Here is a 26,827-nt window from a genome sequence, read left to right on the forward strand (position 1 = left end):
TTATAAGGGCTTCTCTTTCTTGTTCCAAGGCACCAAACTATGAAACTCCTTGCCAGCCAAAATTCAGAGCACCCAGGAGCATTTACAAATTCAGAAGAGAGGCGAAAACATGGTGATTCCAAAAATAATTACATCAACTGATGCCTCAGAGATAGGAGGCATTAATGTTCTGTATTCCTATCAATATAAGTACACCAGAGATGTGACATAACTATGCCATTCCATACAATAGATACGCCTCTTCACACAATATTAAAAGTACTCGCTGTCACTTAACACCTGAAACCCCACTCTCCAACCCCCAACCACAAAAATGGAGAAAAGTAACAAGCCTTTCCGAAGGCCGCCCCAGTCTCAATCTGATTTATGAGGTCATATGGTGACAAAGATATCAATTCACTGCCTGATCAATGGAATAGGCATATAATTTATGAAAGGACCTGTGGAACCTTCCTAGTAATTGAAGGGCACAGATATAGTACGAATCTGTGTGCTTAACTAACAATTCATTGTGAACTAGAGCTCTGCGAAGACCAGACAGATCTGCCGCACACTGCTGGTCTCTAGAGGAATCCAACAAAGTCCACCCTGCAGATCCCAAATAGTTATATTCTGACGTTCAAAGGATTATTAGAACGCTGTGCATCTTGGCAAATCTCCCTACATGATGGCTCAGCGCTGGGATGCCTACGGGTAACCACACACTTAAGAAATGCGGATTCATTCATTCATAATGTCAATTATGTAAAGGATGAAAAATGCAGATCTTATTGCTCCTCATGTCTAATTCCTCCTTACTTTCTCCGCACTCTTTACCTCCCACATATGCATGGTAAAAGACTGTACACAGGTAATGTAATATGACATTTCAACAGACAAGGCATTGTTAAAAATTAGGATAAATACTATTATAGCGCAAACAGCTACCCATTTGGGGTTTCCCTGCGCTTTTAGCAGTAGATAGTTTCTCCCAGCTCAGGTGGTTAAAACAGCCACACCTTCAGTGGTCTGAAAAGTGGGCAGCGAGAGGCAAGATCTCATATTTTGGCAGAGATTTCCAGAGCTTAGAGCCGAAGAATGCAAAGGAGCGACCTCCCATGCGAGTAAGTTTATTCTTAGAGACAGTGCATAAAGGGGGTTGCTGGAACGCAGATAGCGAGTTGGTGATATGGTCTTATCAGAACATTGATGTGATGGGAGGCGATTACTGCCCTAGCTTTTTAGACATAGCCAAAGCCTTGAATTGGACACGTTTCACAACCTCTCGTCAATGAAGCCAACAGTGGAGAGAAGTGACAGAGGCATGTTTTGGCAGTCTATAAATCAGCCTTACGGCCGCATTCTACACCACCTGCATACGTCTCATGGAGGCTCTCAGCCCCAAGGTAGAGAATGTTACCATAATCCAGGCGAGATAGAATGAGAGCCTGGATGACAGCTCTTTGGGAAGATTAGGGGGGGGGATCCAGATGAATTTCCATAGCGATTTCAAAATTGCAAAGCAGGCCAGATACCTTTGCCAACTGCGGCTTCATAGAGAGCTTAGTGTCCACCAAGAAGCCTAGGTTCTTGACTTTGAGAGCAGGGATGCGGATATCACCCAGAGCCGCTGGCCAATGCTGTGATAACCAGAGGCATGGGTTCTTTCCAATGATCAACACCTCGGTTTTTTTCACCATTCAATTTCAGCAAGATGTTCATCCATGAGACTACTTGAGCCAAGCAGGAGTTCAAAGACATGGATCTGTGATCCTGAGAAGATGATTTGGGTCTCATCAACACCGAAAAATAGAGCGAGGCCACAGAGTTCTAACAGATTGGCCAAGGGGCGCAGATAGATATTAGAAAAAATGCTGGCCTCAGAGTTGATCCCTGATGGACCCCAGAGGCCAATGCATGACACATGGATGAGGCGCTGCCTAAGGAAGCCTGGAAGGTACGACCCCTTAAGAAGGCAGAGATCCAATTCATAGCCATTCGCTGGATCCCTAATTTTGAGAGTCTCTCTATGAGCATGTCATGGGGCACAGCATCCGTGGCAAATGTGTCCCATGTCTACCGCATTTTCCACCATGGTCAGAATCCGTTGTTTCAGGCCCGGAAGTTTCAACTTCACCCCTACTCTGGATACAGTGGGACCAGAGGTTAGCATTTTTTGAGAAGGCTGTGATCACAAAAATAGAAAAAAATTCTCAAATATGTACCTAAACCTCCAGGTAACCTCTCTAAGTTGGAACACACCACCTTGATGTCCCTGAAAGGAAACAAATCACTTACCATCAAGCCTTGTGACAAGGGAAGGGGTATCGTAATCCTCGATACACCTTCGTACATTGAAAAAATGAACATGCTCCTCTCATCCACCAGACATTACAAACGTATTGTCAGAAATCCCGAACCGGGCCTGAATCAACAGATTCTGACCATGGTGGAAAATGCGGCAGACATGGGACACATTTGCCCAAAGGAAGCTGAATTCTTGACTCCTACCCACACCCGTATGCCCATTATCTACGGGGTGCCCAAGACACACAAAAATGCCCTTGATCCTCCTCTTAGTCCCATTGTATCCACCATTGGATCTGCTACGGAGCCCCTTTCCCAGTATGTTGACTGTTTTTTAAAACCCTTGGTCAACAAATTAAAATCTTATCAAAGACACAGGCCATTTCATCTCCAATATTGAGGGAACCCATTATGACGCTGACAGGGAACTTTTGGCGACGTTGGACCTAGAGTCCTTATATACGAATATCCCGCAGGAAGGAGCCCTGATGGTGCTCCAACAGATCCCGTCTACTGAACCTGGGATCACCAATGCCTCTTTCATCATCGAATGTCTCAATGTGGTTCTCAGCGAGAACTACTTTGAGTTTAATAACAGCTATTTTCAACAGATTCAGGGAGTCAGCATGGGGGCCTCGTGTGCCCCAAGTATAGCTTGTCTATATATGGGACACTGAACAAATAAACATCTATAATGTGATGGCCCCTTTTTATGAGAATGTTCGGTCCTGGGTCCGATTTATAGAGGATACTTTTTTCATCTGGGAGGGGGATAACACCTCCTTAGGAGAATTTATTCTCTGGCTCAAAGCTGCGGACACCAATCTGAGATTCACTGCCCACTCCAGCAATCACAAACTGGAGTTTTTGGATATTTGGATCGAACACAATCAGAGTGAACTTTATGTCTCTCTTTACTAAACCTACTGCTAGAAACACTCTTTTACAGTATGGTAGTTACCATCCTCGCTGTCAAAGGGATAGCATCCCCTTCAGTCAATTTCATCGTATTCGAAGGAACTGTACTGATATTAAAGACTGATTGGAACAAGCTGATATCCTCAAAAAGAAACTATCTAATCGAGGGTATCCCCGTAAATTAATCAAGGAGTCCTTCAAAAGGGCTAGGTATTTTAATCGAGAGGCTATGTTCAGATCCAACGAGAAGGAACCTATGGATAAACTTGTATGTGTCACCAAACATTCCAATATCAATCATAAACTGAGACAAACCATCAACTTCTGTTGGCACCTTTTAAACATGGGCAATGATGACAACATACTTCCTAAACCTCTCTTTGCTTTTAAGAGAAATAAAAATCTAAAAAACCATCTAGTCAGAGGAAAGATACAGGAACGCCCATCTTCTTGCCAAAAGTCCATCTGTGGCTTGGGACCCATAAAAGGATATCATCGTTGTGGCACGTGTCAAGCATGCCCCAATGCCATCGTGGGCGATACCATCCAAGTCCCTGATCGCATTGTTTCCCTTCAGGGAATGACCAATTGCCGAACCGCCAACATTGTCATCTGTACCCGTGACTTGATATATGTTGGAGAGAGTGGACGTGAATCCGAATTGGGGAACATAAATCAAATATTCGAACTAAGAGACTCTCGGCTCCCCTCGTTTCTCATTGGCTTAATTTGAAACACTCTGAGATTGACCTTAAGTGGTCTATCCTGGAAAAAAATCTGTGTGACTCCAGGTAAGGACCACGTGTTAACTCGCAAGAAAAGAGGTATTTTGGATCTACCTCCTTAACTCCGTCAAGAAAGGCCTAAATGAACATTGCCCGTGGGAGAATGAGATTATTTAGATTCTAGCGTTTGAATTGTTTTCCCTACGTCAGAATTAATTATGAGAATTCCTTGTGGCCATTCTACACCTCTCTTTGAAGGCTGGCCGCCTTTGTTTTATTTTTATTTTGTTGTTGTATAGATAAAAAAAATTCTTTATATATATTTTTTCATGCATATTTTTATCTTTAGGATTTGGACCTCTTATTTTGAGAATGGGGTGATTACGCGCATTTCTTAATATTCTCTCTTCTTTTTTGTTATCCCGTTTCAATCAGATACTGATGTATCGATCTGGTTTGTTGTGCCTGGTTTCATGATGGCCGCGGTGCTTTAGTATGAATACGAACTCGCTATAGTACCCTTTCTATTCTTTATTTCTCTCTATCTACGATTGGTCCATACGGACGCAGGAAATCCTCAAAACGAACGTGCCTTCCATTTACATAACTCAGCCCACTGAATGCCGGTTACGCCATTTCTTCAATCGCTCCGTGGAGGAAGCAGATTTTTCTCTTTTTTTCACCTATCGGTAAGTCCTTTGTTAGGCTGTTAAGCTTCCTCTTGGCTCCCATGAAACTCTTTATGTTTCCTGCTTATTACTGGCTGCCATTAATCAGATGCACGTTCCGCGTTTGCACGTTTAATTCTGTCTTGCATTCGCGGCTATCACTACTCTGTGAATTTTCATACTCCTGTTAAATTTGATCAGGATTCCATATAATAGTGTTGCCATCTGTTGAGGGGCTCTGCCTTCAGGCACATTCCGTTCCCTCCTTCTCACGGTGCTGGTTTTCAAATAAATATGCCCGATATGAAGTTTTTTTTCAGTCAGTTTTTTCCTACATGTTTAGGATGCCGATAATTTACTTATTGGTTTGTTTATCTTTGTTTCTAGGTCTGTTACCAAGTAATTATCTAATGTTTCTAAAGAAACGGGTTCACATATAGCCTTCTGCTCCGGCCTCTTGACCGATATCCACGTGCGGCGTTTTTGGGAACCTAAATGGATTCTGAAAATAAGCAGGATGTTAATATATGCGGACAATCTCTGGTGGGTATGGTCTTTCTGTTTTGCATAAGTCACGCACTGAGAAGATGCCTCTACACCTCCCTTCATACATGTAATGTCATCTTGTGATTTCGACCATAGATCCGTTGCTGGACTGGAGCCTATCTTTTCATCCCTCGCTTATGCTCCCCTGGGGATTTTTACTTATTTCTCTCTCCCAGGTAATCTTTGTGTTTGAGGTCCCTGACAGATCTTTTTCTTGTATCACTGGTTCCATTGGGTTTTCTAATCTATTGTTATTCTCTATTCACCCTTTATATCTTTTCCCACCACTTTTCACAGTTTATTTCTCTGCTCTATTTTTATATCGGGCTACTTGGTAATTACTTCTGTTTATTTCCAAAAACACACAAATGTTTTAATTTATCGTCCTTGATCTGACCATGTGTCACCTCTTTAGCTTTTTCTTCGTGTTTAAGGTGTGGGTGCACCCTATTCCGGACATTCTAGCCATATTGGCCTTGCTAATTAAATTAACTGAACTTCTTCATTTACCCCGGCAAGGCTTTTGTACTCAGATAAATAATTGATGTTATTACCTTGTGCTATTATATTAATCGATTATGTACTTATTCATGACCCTAGGATTGTGTGCCTGTCCCATTTTGCTTGACCATCTTTGCCCTGATGAAGGTGTGGTCCCGGTGGGGCCAGACACCGAAACGCGCGTCGGCGTTTAATGCATGTTGGGTAGCTGGACTTATCTACCCTTACTCTCTGGATGATATACAAAATCCTGTCATTCTACCATCATGCGGCATTTTTGTTACTTTGATGCTGCTGTCGATGTTTGCTATAGAATGTGTGTTTAGATTAGAGTGCATGCTAGTATGATTGATTATATCTTGTGGGACACTGCAAAGTTGTTGCACCAACCTTGGATGTAATTTTTGTATGTTTTTATTCCCTATTGCTTTCTCAATATATTTTGACTATTGGAAAATAAAATTGTAAAATATTTTTGTTCAAAGTCGTTGATTATTGAACTATTTTGTACAATTGCCTCTACCGATCCGGTTGTATCCATTTTGGGATCCTCCCCGAGGACCCTATGTAAGTAGTTAGGTAGGTAATCTCCCCTTTGATTGGCAATTGTCGCTGAGGCCAGAGCCGGCCCTTGCCTTATTGGGATACTCTAAGGCAATACCAAAGGGGGTACGGAGATTAATAGATATGGGTCTGTTGCTAGCTAAACGATGTGTAGCAACATGCTGGATGCAAGGCCCACCCCCCACACTTACACAATGGGCGAGGGATATGTTATATTGTAGTACGCAAACTGAAGTTTATAGTGATCTGCTCCCACCACGAAACAGACCAAAAACTTTCTGGGCATTGTATAAAACCTATGTGGAGGGAAAGACGGACGACGGAGTTGACATTGCAAATGAGGAGACAGTAGATGCAACATCTGGGCCCTAAGGTGCACAACTGAAAAGGGGGTAACAGTGTCTCTGTTCTAGGCCACAGAAATCAGGTTTGTGGTTACATTGTTTGAGGTAAACACTAAGAGTGTGCGGCCAGTAAAGGCATAAGTGTAATGTATAAAAAATGAGGTCTCTTGGATTTGTACTGTACCAAAAGTATCCAACTGCAAAGCACTACTAATATGTATATGATGATATGTGAGTCTCAAGTTGATGGGGTTTAAAAGTTAATAAAAAATAAAATTAAAAAAAAAAAAAAAGTTTGCTAATCTTGGATTTTAAGGCGTTTCATTGTTTCCCTAGGACATGGGGCACCATACAGTAACTTGTAACTTCACCAGAGATATATTTTCCTGTGAAGTTGGAGGTGTCAAAGTTGATATCTTGCCCATATGGTACAAAAACAAATCTCCTTTCAAACGATGCCGCATATCTTTAACCACTCTACAGCTGCCCCATATTAGCAATACCTAAACCTATAGATACCCCATAATAAATGTACACCTGCATGAGACAAAAGAGCCATGCCTAGTTTCAAATTTTTATTTAGAAATGGATTTGATAAACCGCGCCCCCACCCTCCCATCTCAAAACAACTTTTCAATCTGGTATATTCTTACTATTTTACATTTCTGATACTGCTCTGATTCTTATGGGAAGGTGCAGCTTCCTTGAGCATGTACTCAAAGAAAAAAGTAATGGATAGCTGAATTCAAAGTGATTGTTGCCACGACCCACAGATTCACACCTCCCAGAAAGAAACCAAAGAAAAGGAAAAAAAAAAGAAAAAAAATTGGAGTGAAGGAACAGGACAGTTCAAGAGTGCCACGGAATAAGAAGACTATGGTGACGGAAGATTGGAGTGACCTTGTGGCTGGTTAGGGATAAGCTGCTTAATAGGGTTTCAGAGGGCTTCAGACCAAGTGAGGCGCAACGGGGAGAAATATCTTTCTTTCTCCTCGTTATTGCCTCTTTTCACATGTGACTGCAGCACACATAGAAAGAGGAAAATGCCTCGAAGGATTTTTGTGCAGAAAGGTGTCCCTTCCTGCACAAAACCAATCCTGCCTGTAACGCAGATAGCCTTGCACTATGATGCAAAGGTGCATGTGTTGGTGGTAGTCAGCACAGAGTGCACTAGCACAGGGAGAGAAGTGCTCCATGTAAATATGGCGCATCTCTGTGCTCTCTTTCACGCAACGTAGCAACTTTGCTTGTGTGAAATGTATCGCCAGGGATTTCACAGTCAATATCCAGATCAGTAATCATGCATGTTTGCCCAGCGCTAGATCACCCTAGGAGTAATCACCTGTTTAATATGTTTAACACTCCATCTAATAGAACTATGATTCTTGAAGTTGAGGCACACTTACAGTCCTTTTGATTCGGAGAACCAACTCACCTTTGGGGACCAGATAATGGGCATGAAAAAAATGGGGGTCCCCTGAGCTGCAGGATCTTGCATTATGGCCATAGAACAGCCAAAACTGGTTTCAACCACAACAACCAAAAACGTCAAGACAAGAAACAATAAAACCCACAAAAGAACAACAAATGTTTTAAATTACAGTGGAGTAACTTAACTCAAACACAGAGTCCTTAATTTGATAGCCCAGTTAGTTTAGGAAACTGGCTGAAAACAGTATGTAAACTACAGATCACACCCTGAGCATGGTCGAATTACTGGTTCTTCCTTACAGGGTTGCTAACTTAAGTACTACTGAGAAGAGCAAGTGTTGTATTAGTTATTTATGCGTTACAAAAACATGCAGTCATTGTAGCACGTGCTACATACAGATATAAAAAGAATGTCCGACAAATAACCTTCGTGGTTGCCTACCAACAGAAATACTAGACTTCACAGTCACAAAGATAACAGCTTAGAGACTCTCGGCCGCGATGAAAGTATGGTGTTCCAAGAAATCTTTGCTAAGAATTAAGACCAGGAACTAAACCCCGAAAAAGACTACAAAGGAAAAATGTGCATCTTGGCTTAAAAATACAGTAGCAATAGTGTGGAGAATAGAACTTTACGACTTCATAAGGATTTTTCTTCATCTTTTTTTTTTTAAATCACCTCGTAAAGAATCTGGAAATTTGTATAGTTTGTACACAGACAAGGAAATCAAAAGAACCTGACATTATTTCCAAGTTGCACTGCATTTCGCGCACCACTAGCACTGAGGTCTAAAAATATTAAACCTCTAACAGTTGAAAAGGCCTTTTTGTTGAGCGAAAGATTTAAAAAAAAGTTCTGACTTACACCAAACAGGACATGAAATACACAGTATAATCATTTATTACTGTAAAGTGGCAAAGCATCAAACATTAATAGACAAATGGGAAATGAATACGTACGTGCAGGAGTGATCTTCAAGAAGTATCCATGCGCCCAATTTACAGGTCCAGGAATAACACTTTTCACACAATATTGCCAACACTAGAGAACAAACATGGCTCCCTGAACCCTAGGCCATTAATAATGGCCCTGCGGATACGCAGTGAAGATCAATCAATTCCCAAGTTTATCATAATGACAACGACTTGATTAACCTTTGAAGTTACCATGCTAAGCATTACAAGTTACTCAATTCAGATCATACCCGAATACACACAGCACATACAATGACACCAGGGAAAGCTTGGAGCGGAATGAGAGGGTCGGATCCATGCCCGTTTTTCAAGATAGCCACATAAAATACTTACCCACAGTTATTGCAAATGGAATAGCCCTAGTGTCAGTGGCCATCCTGAAAATGTGGCATGGATTCTACACATGTGGACTTTGGTTACTCCAAGGGCGCCCAACCAAAGTGTGTCAAGGGCAGGATTGCGCTTTGTGTTGGCCATCACAAGAATGCGCCCAGAAGACCCTGCGTCTTTGCATTCATACAAACCTATAAATCAGCAGGATCTTGGGAGAGAAAAGACTGGGAATCTTCAAGGATAATAAGCAAGCCTTTTGACTGAGCAACCAAAACAATGTGGGCTTGGTTTGGCAACAACTAGCATATTAAGCAAAAGACTTATTTAGCTCCACCGAGAATTCTAGGCTGTTTGGAGATAGCGTCACCTTTTAGGTTTTCCTCCCATATATAAATTTAAGTGAGCCTTTAATGCATTCCTGGCAATCATGTCCAACAGAATGGAATCTATTAACACAATCCTTGGTGAAATGCAGAAAACACTTGGGGTGACAACATTTATTTCGCAGAAGTCAAAGTTTTTACTGCATTGCCCATACCCCAATGACCACACAGTGTGTCAATGTGCAGCATCTGTCTATAATGCGCCATGACCTAGATTCAAATTGAAATGGAAACTTAATTAGCAAGTACACTAGTTTACATTGTTTTATTGCAATCTGGCATTTGCCATTAGAGACCTTCCGAGTGGTCTTTATTGAGGTTTATAAGACCATCCGTACCATGTGCTTTCCAGAAGGGCAGCTATATGCCATCGAAACGGACAACTGTCTGCACTGCATTAAAACTTCCTGGCAAGAGTAAGGTGTAAGCATCCTATTGCGATGTAATGAGGACAATCGTACTCTTCCTTAATGAAGGGGACTGAGCTCCAGCAGAGAAAAGTAGGCTTCCCAAAGCAACGTGAACCCTTGCTTACAAAGGAAAATACAGATGTGTGGTGACACATGAAATGCTTCAAATGTATTCAATATTTACATTTCCAGGGCACACTACAACCGGAAAATCTGTTTGCTAAAATGGATAGGCACCATCAGGCTCTTTCTCCTTCTAACAGACCAGAAGTACATCATTCCTACAGCACTTTCAAACAGTGTAAAACGACTTGCACTGTTGAGAGCAGGCTCTACAAAACAACGATACAGGACCATGAGCACTTTCACACATTTGTGGAACTGCTGAAATGAAGGTAATCTCCTGCAAGAACAGAACGCTCCCTGGACATCTCAGGCACACCTTCATCTGGTTGTCAAAGAGTAAGCAAGCAGTTGAAAGTAACCCAAGAAAGGTTTGTTCAATTGTAGGTGAAAGTAAAGTAGAATACAAGACGTTCACAGAACGCGCATGGAGCATCCCATGTGGTAACTCTGAGGTACTTAAGGGCGGAGAAGCAAAAACGTGAGAGGCTGCTTTGGCTAAGACCACTGGGTTTATGGGTCCCTTTAGGAGGCGTCCCTTCTATAAGCTACATTTAAGACAAGAAGACTTACAAAGGACTACATAAACACTTATACTGCAGCAAGGTGGAAAAAGAAAGAAGGGCCACCTATGTCAACATGGCATGCAAGTATCTGGAACACTAAGGCATTAGAAAATCTCCTTGATAGTGTGGAGAGAGAACATTGGAAACGGAACACCACCTGGAAGCCAGCGATGGCCTGTATGTTGGATAGTCTGGCTAGCCGTTAGTCTACAAGCGTTAGCTCGGCTTGATTACACTGCTCCGTGTCCTCCGTCCCACTACACATGGCGCACTGCATGAAAGCAAAGTGGGGTTCGCATAATAATCTTGAGCCTTCCTGGATGAAGCACAGTTGTGCGAGTCGTAATTATTACTGGACTGGTGCTGCACGAGGGTGGGTGGCATTGTGCGGGTTTGAGGGAGAGGGTAGGGGGATGGATGGGTCATTCCTTTTCTCTTTTGTACTTCTGTGAACAGTTCGTTCTGTGAGATACTTACACTGTTTGAGGTGACATGCATTGGTGATCATACCTCAGTTTAAAGTCTTTCACACCATTTAAATGAAAAATAACGTTGGAAAAGGAAAAATAAGTAGTTTGTGCGTCCAGACATTGGATGAAGGAAGCAAACGTGACAGGATGACCCTTCACACCCGTCCCAATGGGTCCTCTTTGCGCGAGGGCATAGATATCGGGAATGCCTGCATGGTTATGTATTCTTCTGCTTGGGAAGGGTTCTTCAGGACCTTTGTAGGTCAAATTAGGTTTAAAAAGATCCAAGGAGCCCTATTAACCTTTAACTCCCGAGCCCGTGGGATGTGTGGCCAGTTGAAAAGGTAGCAGGAGTCTCATCGAAACACGCACTGTGCTGTTCATTGCAAAATGAATGAGTCAGAACCGCGAACAACTCGTAAAAGGTTTAAGGGGGAGTGAGAAGGGGCGTACGTAGCGCGTGGGCTGCCTATCTGCTGCTTCAGCCAACAGGCCCCGCGGCAAAGAAACTGAGGTCATTGCATTTAATCGCTGGACTGTGAAGATTCCACCCGATACGGTGTCAAATATGACACATTTCCGGTCCCAAAGGTAGCGCTGGTGAAAAATAAGATGGGTAGGAGGAGGCAGTGCAATGCGGGCATCGGGATACACAGAGCGCTGAACCAAGATCCGGCCCAACAGGGGGTGGGGCACAGCAGCCAGGGCCTGCAAGAGGAGAGGCTCCGCAGTGCCTTCACCTCTTACCCAGTCAGTGCTTTTAATAGCATGGAAAAACGGAGTACAACACCCGCGGGCGCAAGTGTTAGGCAATGTCTCGGTGACAAAAATGGCGACACAAAGTAATTCTTCGTGATAAAATGACTATAATGCACATTTTAACTGCACATCCGTTTACAAGGTTTCACTCTATTAAAAAAATGTAAAAAAAAAAAATCTGTATACATAAATATATACACACACGTAAGCATTCGGAGGCCAATGCAACGACATATTTAGACAATATATATATTTTTTTTAATTTGGATTTTTGACGAAAAATAATTAGTTACAAGTTTAAAACTGGAGTGACAAGCCTTCTGCTACTTTCTTTATAATCCTTGCTTGATTCCACTATGCTTACAGCACTGCGGGTTGTGAAACAATAGGTACGTTACAGGGCCTGACAAAGTCAGTCAGTCAATTTCTGGGTTATCCCCGAATAGATAAGTAAGAACTCAGATCATTGGGTTGTGATACGTCCTGTATACATGACCGGGAGTATCTCTCGCGAAAAACTTCAGTATCCCACATGTTTTTGGCTTGGGAAAAGGATACACATTACCCTTATATAGATCGGTTTTCAAGTCACTATTTACGACTTGAGGTGCTAAAAGTGCGAATGGGGATAAATCCCTGCTATATGAATAATGGGGTGAAAAATCTCATGATAGATCATAGCGGGAAATGCACTTGCACTTTGGGGACCCCCTGCGATATTGTACATATTTTATTTGATTTTATGAAATTTTTAGAGATACGAAAGGAGATTCTATGGCCAATATTTATAAAATACAGAATAATGAGTAGGATGCAAGCTGTTGAACTTTTAATGGAAATGAGGAATTTAGATCTAGCTTGCGCCATGGGGACATTTATGTGTAAGGGTAAAGTGATTCTTGAGGGCACAGAGTAACTTTTGTACGTGTATGGCAACGTCGTTAAGAGATAGCGCAACTAAGAGATAACTGATCTATCAGAAATATTGGATGTAAAGCTAAAAATGTATGAATCACCCGGTTTTATTAATTTTAGAATATTTCTTAATTTTTTAAAAAAGGATATGGATTAATTTAGGCGTATTGAATATGCGTCAGGTTTTATATGTGTATTTTAACGGATGGAATAGATGTAATGTATATACTTTTATGGTTGTAACAAACTATATAAAGTTAAATTGACTGACTGACGAAGTACTCCTAGTTTGAATGAAATTGAGAAGTTTTTAAGCCCTTTCTGAATTTTAGCAGATTAGTTTCTTTAAGTCGCACACCTGTTTTAAGACTTCAGTTATAATTCTGCACTAATGGAGTCAGCGCCGTAAAAAAATAAAATTAAAAAAAATAGAAGTTTTTCCACTCTATATAAAAGGTTTAAAACCTCAATACTAGGCATAGCTTTACTTTCTAAGACATTGCATTTAAAAACTGCTATAGACAAAAAAATTAGAAGATTGAGGTATTACTACTTTCAAAGAGAACTGAAAAGAGCGATCCGCTGGACTCAAGATCCAACGAGCCTATAATCTTTCTTTGCTGATTTTTGGCAGGAACCACAACTTCATGACCACAATCAGCAAGGGCTGGTCAGGGCTGCAATTGTGTGTGGAAATTGGCTTGAGAGTGGCTGCCCGCTGTACACAGCCCGTGAAGGGCTGCAGCTTCTGAAGTTGTGACCAGCCAGAAGAAGCTGTAGACACTGAAGTGTCACCTGGCCTGATGGGTGCCCAGCAAGAGCTACCAGTTGCGGCATGAGCCCAGCGACGAGCCCCTACAGTCACTTTAAAGTAGGACTGCTGTCTCCGCTCCTCAAGGATCCAGGTGGGGATACGGTTGTGTGCAGCCCCAGCACCCAAAACAGTACGGAGCAGCTGCAGGTACGCCCCATCCTGCACTGGGAGGGTGTGGACTCTCTGTAGGACCCAGCAGCGGGTCTAACGAGCAAAGACCACTCCCCTCTTCTGCGTGGTAAGAACTGTTGAATGGAGACTGAGCACACACATTTGGTTGTGAATAAAAACCGCATCTAAGCTTAATTCATGCTACTACTGCATATCCCATTACAGAAGGAACGGCCATGCAGAACTAGGAAAGAGCCTGGAAGAGGATTGAGGGGGACCAGAGGGAGTGGAGGGAGGTGCAGCACCAACCTGAATACAGCTCGGACACTAAACGGTTTTCTGTTGAATAGTAGTGTGCAATATTGTGCTCAATTCATTTTTCTTTTCGTGTTTTATGTAGCGCGAACCTGACCCGTAGGTTTCAGAGAGCTTTACAGAGTTTGCACAACATATACAAGGAATACATAAGAAGAAAAATACACGGTAAAAAACATATACAGTAGATGGTGTAGTAGATGAACAATACAGTTCAGGGGGTAGCGATGGAAGACCTGGAATATTTTAGGATGGAGGGTTCAGGTATTTGTTGAGAAGTAGTAATTAAAGTTTTTTTTTCTGAAGTGTAGGAATGATTGAGTGTCACGTAGATCCTGTGGCAGAGCATTCCAAATTCTAGGCGCATTCCCAAAGATCTAACAGGTGAATGATTTCTCTAGTGTACAAAAAGTACTTTTCTTGTAAAGATAAGCACTGGGATGGACATATCTTACCCAATTGGTTGTTGGACTCCGAGCTCAGGCACTCCCACACACATTCCTTGAGAAGCCGGTCACTGCTAGCCATCGTTATCACGAAGAGTGAAGTAGCAGGACAGACCCTAGGACATCAACCTCAATCAACCCTGCTCGATGAAATCAGAAAGGGCAGGGTCTAAATCCTAATAAATAATCTAAATTGTAGGTTGTTCCACAGTCATTGACAGTTACTCAAAGGAAAAGGCAATGGAATACATGCACTGACAGCAGAACGTCACTTGGCTCCGAGGACCAAATCATGTCATGCATCATGTGTCATGCCGGAGTATGATGAATCTTCACTATCCCAAAGTGTACTAGAGGGATTATATTTTCTCCAATAACACTTCAGACTAAAAGACGCAAGCGATGGCAAAGCAAAAGGACTGAACGTCAGAGAAATTGGACAAAACCCAACAAACAGAGCCTCCTCTAACGCATTGTAATTCACCAGCAACTTCTGAGGAGCAGAGACGTTAGAGTAAACGCAGACCAGAACTACAAGATCAAAAGGCAATGCCGAGGCTAACAATGTGCTAGCCTCCGGTCGAAAAAAAAAAAAAGGAAACAGACAGTAACAGGGAAAAGTAGTGCTTACCTTTCAATCTGTACTTTTCCACAGAGTAAATCGAGAAATTTCTTCAGGCAAAAAGAAGTCCTTGTTGTGCCACAAAGTTAAGAAGGAAACCAACTCTTCGTCAAGGAGTCCAACTGTGACGTGCACATCATGGCACATTTACCATTATGTATGCATGATCTTTATCAGCACAGTCTGTTCTGGGAATGCATCGAGTTCAGAGGCAGTGTAGCCATCTTCCACTGCCCTCGACACGGAGAAGCTCACTTGCACTACTCTTACAACTGAGTGCAAGGCTATCCAGATGTAAACTGTGCAAAAACCAAAAAGGGCAGCCACGTCCCTGATTAGTCCAAGTCTATTTGCCAACTTTCTTTACCATTCATGATTTATAGAAGCCAATAGTATGATGACCAAAGGGCCGAAATAAGTCTGCTCTGTCAACTGGAAAAAACTGAGGAATGCCTAGTGTCACAGAAGGTAACAAATCAGACATTGTCTTGCAGCTTAAAGAGATGGATTCATGGAGGTTGCATGGGGTCAATGAGCAGAAACTGTAGGGATTACTTGAGGGAGAGCAGTGCAGCCACGAGTTAAGTCATCATTCATATTTTATATCTGCCCAGCCTCTACTGCATACTTTACAAGTGGATTCTTGGTTTATTGCACCAGTACTGGACGGAAAGCCACAGCAACACACTGAACCCTTTCACCCACAGCAGAGAACAAATGAAGCTGCAGGTTAAATAAAACTCAAGACTCTGGCTACTCAGAATTATAATAAACTAGGCTGTAGAAGACATCGCCTGCCAAAGAACGTTCGAGATACAAAGGCCAAGTTCACATAGGGAGGGCAGTTAGTCTTTTAAGACGCCTGCACCTACAACACAGAAAATCTAACTCTGCAATTTGTGTAGATTTGTAGATTGTGTTTTCCTAAAGAGAAGTCAAGACAGATTGTCAATGGACTACTTACACAGATTTACATATTTATCTTAAGCTTGCTGGAAACGGTCAACCCAATAGAACCTGAAAAGTTCACAGCATTCCTTGGGCTTTTCCATTCAAATGTTCATAATCTCTAATCGCTGCGGCCTTTATGAAACTTTCTGCTGTGGTTAAAGAGTAGAAACAGATACCATTAAGCCAATTGTTACTTCTCTCAATCTCTTTATCAGTAGCCTAAGAGCGTGGCTTGCAACAATGCTTTAAATATGACTGCTAGAATGCACCAGGAATAAAAAGTTGTGCGGGTGGGTCAATGTTGACTAGCCAGAAGCTAGGCCTGCAAGCCTTGCCTCGTTAATACCAACAGGTTTCACCAGACCTAGTATATTGTTTGGTTAAGGTCTAGTGTCAGAGGTGTAGCCACACAACACACAGATCATTCTACTTCTCAAATGTAACTTAGGCAGCAGCAAGCAATAACCCAAACCTTGGGTTAAATCCATGTCTGGATGCAGTAAAATAGACTATTCCTGAATAGAAACAAGTCTGAATTACTGATAAATGGTCAAGGCTCTATTGGTCTTTATATGCATTCGCAAGGTCATGCTAATTAAGGTATACTCAGGGCAACTGGAATTATGCAGCATAATGCAGCACATGTTTTGATAGATTTACTTTATTTTTTTTAAACCAATTATTATTATTATTTACACATAGTAAAACGGTCTCCGCAAAGATGTAATCTCATTAGTACCAGTTTAACAACCGAACACAGAAATAAACAACGGAAAGATAAAAACAGTAAATCTTTGGCAAGGACTTTCCACTGCTTGTGAACACGTCGCCGCATTTTGTAGTACCCTCCAATTCGTTTGATCTAGAAATTTTTGTTGTTAAAAATCAGCAGATGAGGGATTAAGTGGCAAATCCATATTAGTGCAAAAAAAGCAGCAGCCATAGAATCTCATAATGTCAGTTGCCCTGGTTATGCTCCATCTTCAGTGGAAACAATTAGAAATCTTAAGTCTCATTTGAAAGTTTAGTTCAAGAAGAATCTAGACATTCTGCTTATTCACGTGGAATGAAACTGACTACTGGAGGTGGAGGTCAGTGAGTAATTTGTAAAATAATGACTGCAGCCCCCAAAGTGCTGCTCAGAAGCCCCGGGCCCAGTGAATGCATAATCTTGAATCCACCACATGCCTCTTTAATCCACTACAAGACACACCCTATCCTTTTAGCTCTTGAAGTTTGCCGCTTTCTACCTTCCTGAAGGGATTTGTCCGTCTGTCTCTTACTACTTTCCTTTGTTTGTTTCGCCCTCTTTTGCTCTCGGTCAATGTCTGATGAGGAAAAAATCAATGCTGGTCCCCAAAAATCAATGCCAGTGGGCACCACAAGCTCAAATCACGCCTTTAGAGAAAGTCTAAAATCAGCTATGTAGTCATCAATTCTGGATTACACTGTTTTAATGCAGCCAGTTTGACAATTTTCAAACAATCAGTAGACTGCAGAATGTGCAAAATGGAGATGAGCAATTGATTTTGCCCCTAAGGAAACCTGACCATGTGACACCCACAAAGGTGTGTATCTGGCTAAATGCAACACTATGCCTCAAAAATCAATAAAGGCAAGCCAGAGATAATGATCCCATCAAGCTTCATGCTTTCCCCACACACTCAGAAAAATGGAGATCTGCAATGCAGATAATTTAATATCATCTCATTCACTGTGCATATTCTGTGGTAATGGACACTTAGTCAGTCTTTGAATTATGCTTTTATTGCAAATATGCCACAGATAAATAAAACTACACAAGGGTGGCTGAAGAGGATAGCAGCCACTCTTACTATTTTATGGTAGGTTTTCACTCACAATTTGCCACAAAACGTTTGTCAGGTAGCTGTGCCGCATTCAGCGCAACAACTGTGATGATCTCAGTACACAATGCAGCGGATTTGCACACTGCCAACAATAAGAGGGACAAACTGTTCTTTCAGAGTTAGCTTACGGCTGCTTGGCACAAAGCTCCTATTAAGAGTGCCAGAAGAAGAAACCCTACATCGCAAAAGCAGCAATGCTCGCAAAACCGTTATTCATTGACACTCGGCCACTTGACTGTGTGCTTGCTTTTGATCCATTCTCTCCAACTGAAATGATGGTGGCCAAAGATGACCTCACATTCATCCAGAACACGTAAAGGGAAAGCATTATCTGCGGTCTGGGGAGAGTGCTTACCTAATCAGAACATGAATAAAACACACCCTGGAAATTGTTACAGCATTCAAAAATGCCGCGTTGCAAGATTCCAAGTTTGCAGGACCCGAACTCATAAACGCTAACTAAACAGGAACACGGGAAGATTGGTCAGATCATCTAACATAAAACTGTCAATGGACAGAACAGGCGCGGACACATTCCAAGATATTCTGCTTGAATACTGGGAAAAACAAGCCAAACAAAGTGAGCCATTTTAAATGGCTTGTTGTTGGAAGGATCCTCAATATCCTAGGTCAGAGAGGATCTGAAACACACATTCTGGTATGAGAAGTCAACAAAAAGGTCCCTCAGAAATGGAAAACCCCTTGATATGCAATTCTCAACTCGTACTATAATCAAACTCAAATGTTAATCCTAGCAGGCTAGCTACGCAACACAAAGATACAGCTAGCAAAGTTCAGCAAAGTTAGAATAATAAAAAAAACACAAATGGGAATAAAATTGAATTAACTGGCAAGGAAGAGGATCCATCTCAGTCACCAAATGCAATCCCAAGCAACGCTGATAAGGGCTGGATCTCAATCAGTGTTTGCCCGAACCCCTAACACCTAGGATATTGGACTACTTACAGATAGAATGGGCAGGGTGAATCCCACTGTATAGAGGACAGTGGAGGTGATGGTGCTTGGATGAAATGGATACTGGATGCTGTCGTCATTACAGAAAAAGCCTCTCTGATACGGCTTGATTTTGGCCAAGTTTAGAACACCCAAAGGTAAGCCAGCTGTTGGGGGGGGGGAGGGAAAATGAGGAAACAAATACACAGAAAGGTTAAAAATCAGTTCACTTCAGTTCTTAGATGAAGCAGCATAAAGAATATACACAGCTTTGAGTTCTCGATAATCACAGATAACGTGCGAGAAAGCTCATGCAGTGCGCACACACAGAACAATACTACCAAGATAAAGCATGAAGTCCTCTTAATTAATCACAAGCCAGTAGGTGGAGCAGAGCTAGAGGAGAGTGGTTCTAGGGCTCCCCATGCCTCACACTAACCAGGGGCTGAATTTCAGAGTTTTACGGAGTTCCTAAAACATTGTTTTCAGCAACACGACTTATAAATATTAATGGGCGCAGTTCAGACAACCGTAAAGACCAATGAATCAGATCTCAAGTAACTTATGCGAGTTGTAGCATACCTCAGTATTTTATTAACACAGACAAAGAACTTGCAATCCTGTTACAATAAAGAGAAATCATGATGGTAAGTAAATAGGCATTTAATCCCAATTGCAGTCTCCAAGCATCATCCCAGTATGTTGATATTTGCCATGGAAACAGGAAGGTTTAGAGTAGACCCTTAAGCAGCTATTCCATATGCAACAAGAGTTCAATGCTACCTTATCTATAGTTGTGGCGCCTGATTGGATCAAGTTCATGGTGGAAACAATAGTTATTAATTGAGTGCATAGCGTTTTTTTTTTTTTTTTAATTAGCATTCACTGCCCCAAGGTGAGACACGTACCTCTGAAGTGTTTGCTGACCTTTTGCTACAACGCCGCTTCTTTTCTTAGAAAACCAATGTGAAGCCTGGTCAACAAATTAACTTTTTCCAGCAACACTTACAGTCTTGTACGGGCACATTCTTTAGATTTACATGTGGCTTTAATGCATTTTTTGGGGGGGCATTGTCCTGTTAAATTATACTTTTGTTGTGCCATTTTACACTATTTTGCAGTGGTGGCTGGTGACATTTAAAAGTGGTGGGCGCAAAAGTTTGGGATGAGTTTTAAGTAGCGTGCAACCGCTGCATTGTCTTTCACTTTCGCTTTGTCCTAATTTTGAGAACTGTGTACCCCCATGAAAGTAACCCCATCGCACCCATTTGCACCGAATCACAATTTCAACTCATATGTGACCACTGCCCTGTGCGATCTGCAGAGAGGCCAATGATTGGATGGCCATATATTGCGATCGCCTTTTTGACCCACTGACAGACCCTGTGAGAAACCCCAGTCCCAGGGCTCTCAATCATGCAAACAAGTGGAGCCACTCAGTTCAAATCATGCACTGTACAAGAGTAATGTGGTACGTGAAAAAGTACATAAACATCTTGGAAGTAGCTAAAATACTCTACATTATCCTGCATATTGAAATTGCACCCATGCAATACTGATAGCCTACCTGAAAGACAAAGCTATCTGGAGACTGCTGATGTCCACCTAGCTGTGGTCCATAATCATGGTGCAGCAGCTGTGACTGCTAGGTACGTGGGCTTTGCAATAAAGAATGTGACTGCAGGAGGAGCAACCAGTTAGGAGGAGCAGATAGGTGTTCCGACGAACAGCTGTAGGAAGTGGCATGGAAATACCTCCAGTCGCCTAAAAACAAGCACTTATTCGGTGTGCTGGGGCCTGTAAATAAGACTTGTTGAACTTGAAGGAGGCACCCAGCTGTTCCCCATGGCCAGCATTAGATTGGACCCCACTCTCAATTCTATGACCTGTACAGTACTCTACAGTATCCCTACGGGAAAAGTCCTGTATAAAAGTCCCACATCAGTACCTATGTTATTTTTTGGTATATTTTACAATATTTTAAGTGTGCTGAAATAAGCTGCGCCAGTACTGGGTACATTTTTATAGCATTTGTTTTGTAGCAATAGCCCTCATATCAACATCTATCGATACTTATAAAGCATCTAGAAATCTGCGGAGGGCATCTGAGTGCAGAATAATGTCAAGAGTAGAATAGAGGCCGTTGTGTTTTTTATAGCATAAGGGAATGAAATCCCTCTAACTTAGTAATGCATTAGAAATTAACATGGTTTGTATTTACAAAGTACTTCTGCCTGTGGTCACCTTTTGGTAAAGTAAAAGACAACCATTCTAAGCCCATACTATAATACCACTTCCGCTGCATTTCTCTCACCGTGTATTAAACATCACGGAAGAGGTTTGTCTAATTACCTATGGCAAGACATGCATCAGCGCAGATTGCAATTCATTGATATTAGCTCTGCTTGAGTACTTCAGTGATGGAAATGTCAATGGCATCTCTGGCTTTATTTTCTTCTAGTATCGAGTTTAGAGGCAGAAGCTGACTCCACTTAGTCCTGGGTCTGTTAACTAGTAGGGGAAGGTATGCACGATAAAATGTTTTCAGATGCTGGGCACCATTTTATTTGGCAGTTTTATAGCGCTCTCTCGGCCAGAATGTATTGGCGTGGCTCATATGAGCACCAATTACATTACACTACACCAGGTCATATTCATATTTTATTGGGATCATGGAAATTAACCCCTTCAGCGCGGCGCAGATTACCTCGCTGTGCTGAAGGTTCTATTGCGCGGGCGGGGCCATGACGGAGCGGTTCCGTCATACGGACAGCGCAACCGATGCGCATGACGGAACTCTTCCGTCATGCGCATCGAAGGGGTTAAACGATTTGCCCAGGTTCACAGGATGCTGCTTGGATGTCGGGATTCGAACCTGGATCCCAGTTCTAAAGTGGGCAGCCCCATTTATGAATGACCTGCGGATGTAGTGTAGTTTTAACGATAGATGTGGAGCATTGACTGCAAGAGGCCTTACGTTATGGCCTCATTTCCTTCGACCAGCTAATTAAACGGTTGGCAATTATCTCTCAGTACGGACTCCCGTTTTGATTTACAGTCAGAGTTCCCATGATTTAATTGCATATTGCTTAAATTCAGCATGCCAGTGTCTCTAGAATTCCTAAGCTTTTTTCCCTCCTTACCGCCGTGTCCTTATCCACTCACAGGGTAGGGGGCTCAGGCTGCCGTCGGCATTAGGGGGCCCTTCGGGACTGGGACTGCTCCTCAGCTCTTGGCGGCCCGTGCAGGTCCATAGAGAAACACAGGCACCACCCGCAACAGTCCTTCCATCAACAGAAGCACAGGATTCAGTAAGCAGAACTCAAGTCTGCAGTGGTCTTCAGAAGGCCTGATAATATGCGCAGACTCGATCGACTTTTGGTCTTCCCGCCAGCCTGCAGCCTCTGCTACACCCTTTCCCAACTCGTCCCAGGGCAGGACCGATCCCACCCTGTGACGAGTGGCGAAAGGGTGGGGTGACCACCCTCTCCACTCCCCGACTGACGTGCAGCCTCAGTATTACAGGGTTTAAGATTAATACGCTCGGGGAGAATTTTGCACGCACGTCTTCAGGGGGTGGAGACTGGTCTTTTAGGCTAGTATTTACCAGGATGATGACCTCACAACCCTTTGGGCTGTGAGATCCTCGGCCCGGCAAACACATTTGGTTGTGGGCCTGCCCACAGGCAGCATTTTTAAGGATATGTCGCTCGCTGGCAAGCAGTCTGTGCACAATGGTTTTTATTAAACATGGATATTAAATAGGTTGTGTTTTTAACTCTGTGCCAATGGCTGACTGGGGGTGAAAGTAAAAGGGGCGGAGCGCCGACGCCCTCAGTCAGAAACCGCCACTGCTTTTTTATTTCAACACTAGAGTCAAAGGAACACCTCTTCTAAAGTGCTAATGTACACTTTCCAGCAGCAGAGACAGCTGACCAGAGGTGGTACATGGTCAATGGAATTAGGAGCATCCCAGCTACTTGTCCATGAACTCTGGGGCATATGTACAAGGGCTTATCGCCACCACAAACTCACTTTTATCGACGACGTGGTGGCTGCACCTTATGTACAAGGCAGCGTTAAACCACTTAATGTGGCTTAACGCTGCCTTGTAAATAAGGCCCCCTTTCACGCTATGGTTAGCGTGAAAAGGGTGGGCAGTGGTTGTTGCAGTAGGCGTTCCACTGCAACACCCATTCATTTTGACGCTGCCCCCTATGTACAAGGGTGGCGTACATAGGAGGCAGCGCCAAAATTAAGACCAGGGAAACCCTGGTCTTAAGTTGGCGAAACAAGGAGAAATACATTATTTCTCCTCTGTTTTGCTTTTTCCATGTGTGCTGCCATGGCTTGTTCATGTACAGGAAGGGACATCTGCTTGTAGATAAACCTTTAAAAAAAAAAAAAAAGCCATTTTGTCACTTTCATGTGACAGAATGGCATTTTAGGATTATTTATGTGCAGGAAGGGACACCTTCCTACACATTAACAATCCTCCCATGCACGCAGACACCCTTGAACTATGGTGCAAGGCTGCTTGGGTTGGCGCTAAGTTGATAAACTTAGCACCATCGCACGGGGAAATGCATGGCTGCACCACATTCTTGTAAATATGGTGCAGCCTTGCGTTTCTGTAGTGGCGGACAGAGGCGTTTAGCCAGGAAGGCTAATGCCTCTCTCTGCCACTTCATTGTACATATGGCCCTCTGTGTCCAATGTTCAGGCGAGAAACTATTTGCTCCTTAGTTCATTGCCGGTTTGTTGTCTGTAAAGCAGCAGGGCCCCCCTAGGTGGTATAGTGAGGAATAAAATACTCGGTTCAACAGTGAGTGGTTGATTCTTAAAAAGAGAATATGGCAGGTCGTGCACACATTTCATAGGAATAAAATGACCATACTGACATTGGAGAGAAGTATTGATTTTTATAGGAAACATGTACTTAGTAAGAATGCGCATTCAATATCTCAGATGCTGAAATTATGCAAGACCAGTAATGATGAAGATGATAGAAGCTTTTAGCTGATGGTGGACAAAGTCTGCATACACATTTTTTGTGCCTTCGACTCAATGCGCCCACATGCGTTTGGACAATTTAAATATATATATATATATATATATATATATATTCACTGAAAAAAACTATAGGTTTCACACGTTATAGTTAGCTGGACATTTCACTCGTAAAAAACCATTGAAATTCCCCCGTTATAGTTAGTTCAGCTAACTATAACTCGCGCGCCCGCAATCCACTGCTGATGACGTCACATATTACATCACTCATGAGATGGTCAGTGACATCACTCATGACATCACTGATGACATCCCAAATGACATCACTGATGACATCACTGATGACATCATCCATTGAGTATGTGTTTCTGAACAATTTTAATATGTTTAATATATATAGGGAAAGGCCTGTTGAAGAATGAGTGGGTGTACAAGTGTGTAAATGGATGATTTTCTGTGGTGCGTAACTAACTCTATAAGTGAGTCATTAAATGTATCTTACTGCAGACTAGTGACTAAACTGTGTAAATGTCTGTATATTGGTGTATAAGTGGCTGCATGGTTTTGTGAATAGCTATAGGAGTGTCTATACGAGTTATTGATTGCTTGTCTGAGTATCTGTATGGGTTCCTGAGTGTTTGTGTGGGTAGGGTGTGTGACTATGCATAGATGTGTGAGTGGGTGATTCTATGGGTGCATGGTTTTAAGAGTGCATCTGTGATGGACTGTATGGTTGAGTGAGTGTATGTATGGGTGTGTTAGGGATTTAATGTATATCTCAGTGGTACATTTGTGACTAACTACATATGTGAAAGGCAGTATATGTGCGTATAAGAGTATATAAGTGGGTAGATGTGAGAGTGACTGTATGGATGAGTGTGTGCTTGCATCAATGATTCTATAACAGCGTAAGAATGTGATACTATTTTTATGAGTAAGTGAACTTGAGTGTGTATAACCACATAGGTGAGTAAATGGGAGTGTGATTATTTGCATGACTGAGTAGGTGTGAGAGTACCTCTATGGATGATTGGTAGTGTGTGAGTGTCTATATAGGTGTATAAATGCATATGATAGTTTTGTATGTTGTGACAGTAAGTATGAGTGACTGTACAGGTGAATGAGTGGAGATGTATGTAGACCCAAGAGTTAATAAGTGGCTATGTAGTTATTGGTATTGCAGTATGCATGGTTTTGAGAATGGAACTCTGAAATTTTGAGTCGGTGTATCAAAGGTTATATTAGGGTGTGAGAAGATGTGGCAATTTATCACATGGATGACGTCATCAGTGATGTCATTTGAGATGTCATCAGTGATGTCATGAGTGATGTAATATGTGACGTCATCAGCAGTGGATTGCGGGCGCGCGAGTTATAGTTAGCTGAACTAACTATAACGGGGGAATTTCATTGGTTTTTTACGAGTGAAATGTCCAGCAAACTATAACATGTGTGAAACCTGTGGTTTTTTCAGTGAATTTGCAAGGTTTTTTTTAAATGCTAATTTATGAATGTATTTTTTAAATATTTATTTTACAATAAGCTACCTATATATATATATATATATATATAAATATAGTTAGAGATAACTTTATCCTGTAATATGGAATGGCTCCGTTTTTTTTTTTTTTAAATTTGGATAGAGTTGAACAGCATAGTTAATATCTTCTATAAACGTATAAACACTTGAAATTTTTTTTTTTTTATAAGGGTTTTTGTCAGTGCGCGCACAGTGTGCGCATGCGTACGTACTCCGTGTGCGCATGTGTACGTGCTCCGCGTGCTCCGTACGCGCATGCACGCGTGCTCCGTACGCGCACGGCAAGTCATGTGATTTAGAAACAACACTTTTCATTGGTTTATAATAGTTTCAGTTCCAGAAACTTCCAACACCACACCCACTCCCCTCATTATTACTTCTGATTCTCTGGGAGAAGGAGCCGAGCAGCTTTTCCAGTACTCCAGTACTTGAGAATGGCAGAGCAGCAGTCATCTTCTGGGAGTGAGCAGGAGACCCTTGTGAGACAGAGACAGAGGAAACAGAAAGACTCTTTTATATGGCAATTTTTTACATTTCCAGACAGGCAGAAGAAGGTGAATGCTCCAAAAGTCACCTGCACTCTTTGTGATCGTGTCTTATCAAGCGGAGATCCTAAAAAGAAATACTCTTTTAGTATCTTCACTATGATCAGGCACGTTCGAGATGTACATCCTGTGGCTTATGCTCGAGCTGCTAGAGAAAACCCTCCAGCAGCTCAGCCGAGCACATCGGCAGCTCAGCCGAGCACTTCATCTGCGGCGGCAGCTTCACCTTCTTCGGTTCCTCTGGATATACACCCTCTGTTTAAGAGGGTGCATATATGGTGCAATGCGTGCAATGCTCTTCTCTCTTATGCGGACACCAGCATTCCCCTAATAGAGAGCAAGATACAGCAGCACACGTGCGGCACCCTATAATTTTTGCCATGTCTTTTTTTCCTCTGTCCCTCAATTAACACAACGGCTCTTTTTAGAGCCACCTAACATCTAAACACTTAAATTTGATTTTTAATTCTATTTTTTTTTTTTTTATGATTCCACCGTGCGAGCACCTCGCAACGGTGCGCGTACGGTGTGCGCACCGTACGTGAAGCCCGCGATTTAAAAAAAATAAAATAAAAGGTTTTTTTCACCCTTCATGGTCCTTCAGGGACCCCCTGACAAAAGCTAGGGAGTCAGGAACTCTGTACCCCGCCCCCTTTTGACGTTCTCCACCTTTCTTTTTCACTGTCACACACAAAATGGCGGTCGACACTTCCTGATTTCGACCGATTCGAATG

At 42.3% G+C, this 26,827-nt stretch overlaps 1 protein-coding gene across 2 annotated transcripts in view; it reads right to left on the reverse strand.

Annotated features, from left to right (window-relative positions):
- Positions 1-26,827, reverse strand: part of PLPP1 (phospholipid phosphatase 1) — a 308,844-nt gene that overhangs the window by 226,222 nt on the left and 55,795 nt on the right. Inside the window, exon 2 of one of the 2 annotated variants that reach the window (XM_085631307.1) lies at positions 19,011-19,165. The exons of the other annotated variant lie outside the window; for it this stretch is intronic. Within the exon in view, the coding sequence (XP_085487433.1) occupies positions 19,011-19,165 (155 nt within the window). The remainder of the gene's footprint in view (positions 1-19,010; positions 19,166-26,827) is intronic. 2 annotated transcript variants of the gene reach the window in all.

Source organism: Triturus cristatus, chromosome 2_1, assembly GCF_964204655.1.
Source record: "Triturus cristatus chromosome 2_1, aTriCri1.1, whole genome shotgun sequence".
NCBI classification, from domain to species: Eukaryota; Metazoa; Chordata; class Amphibia; order Caudata; family Salamandridae; genus Triturus; species Triturus cristatus.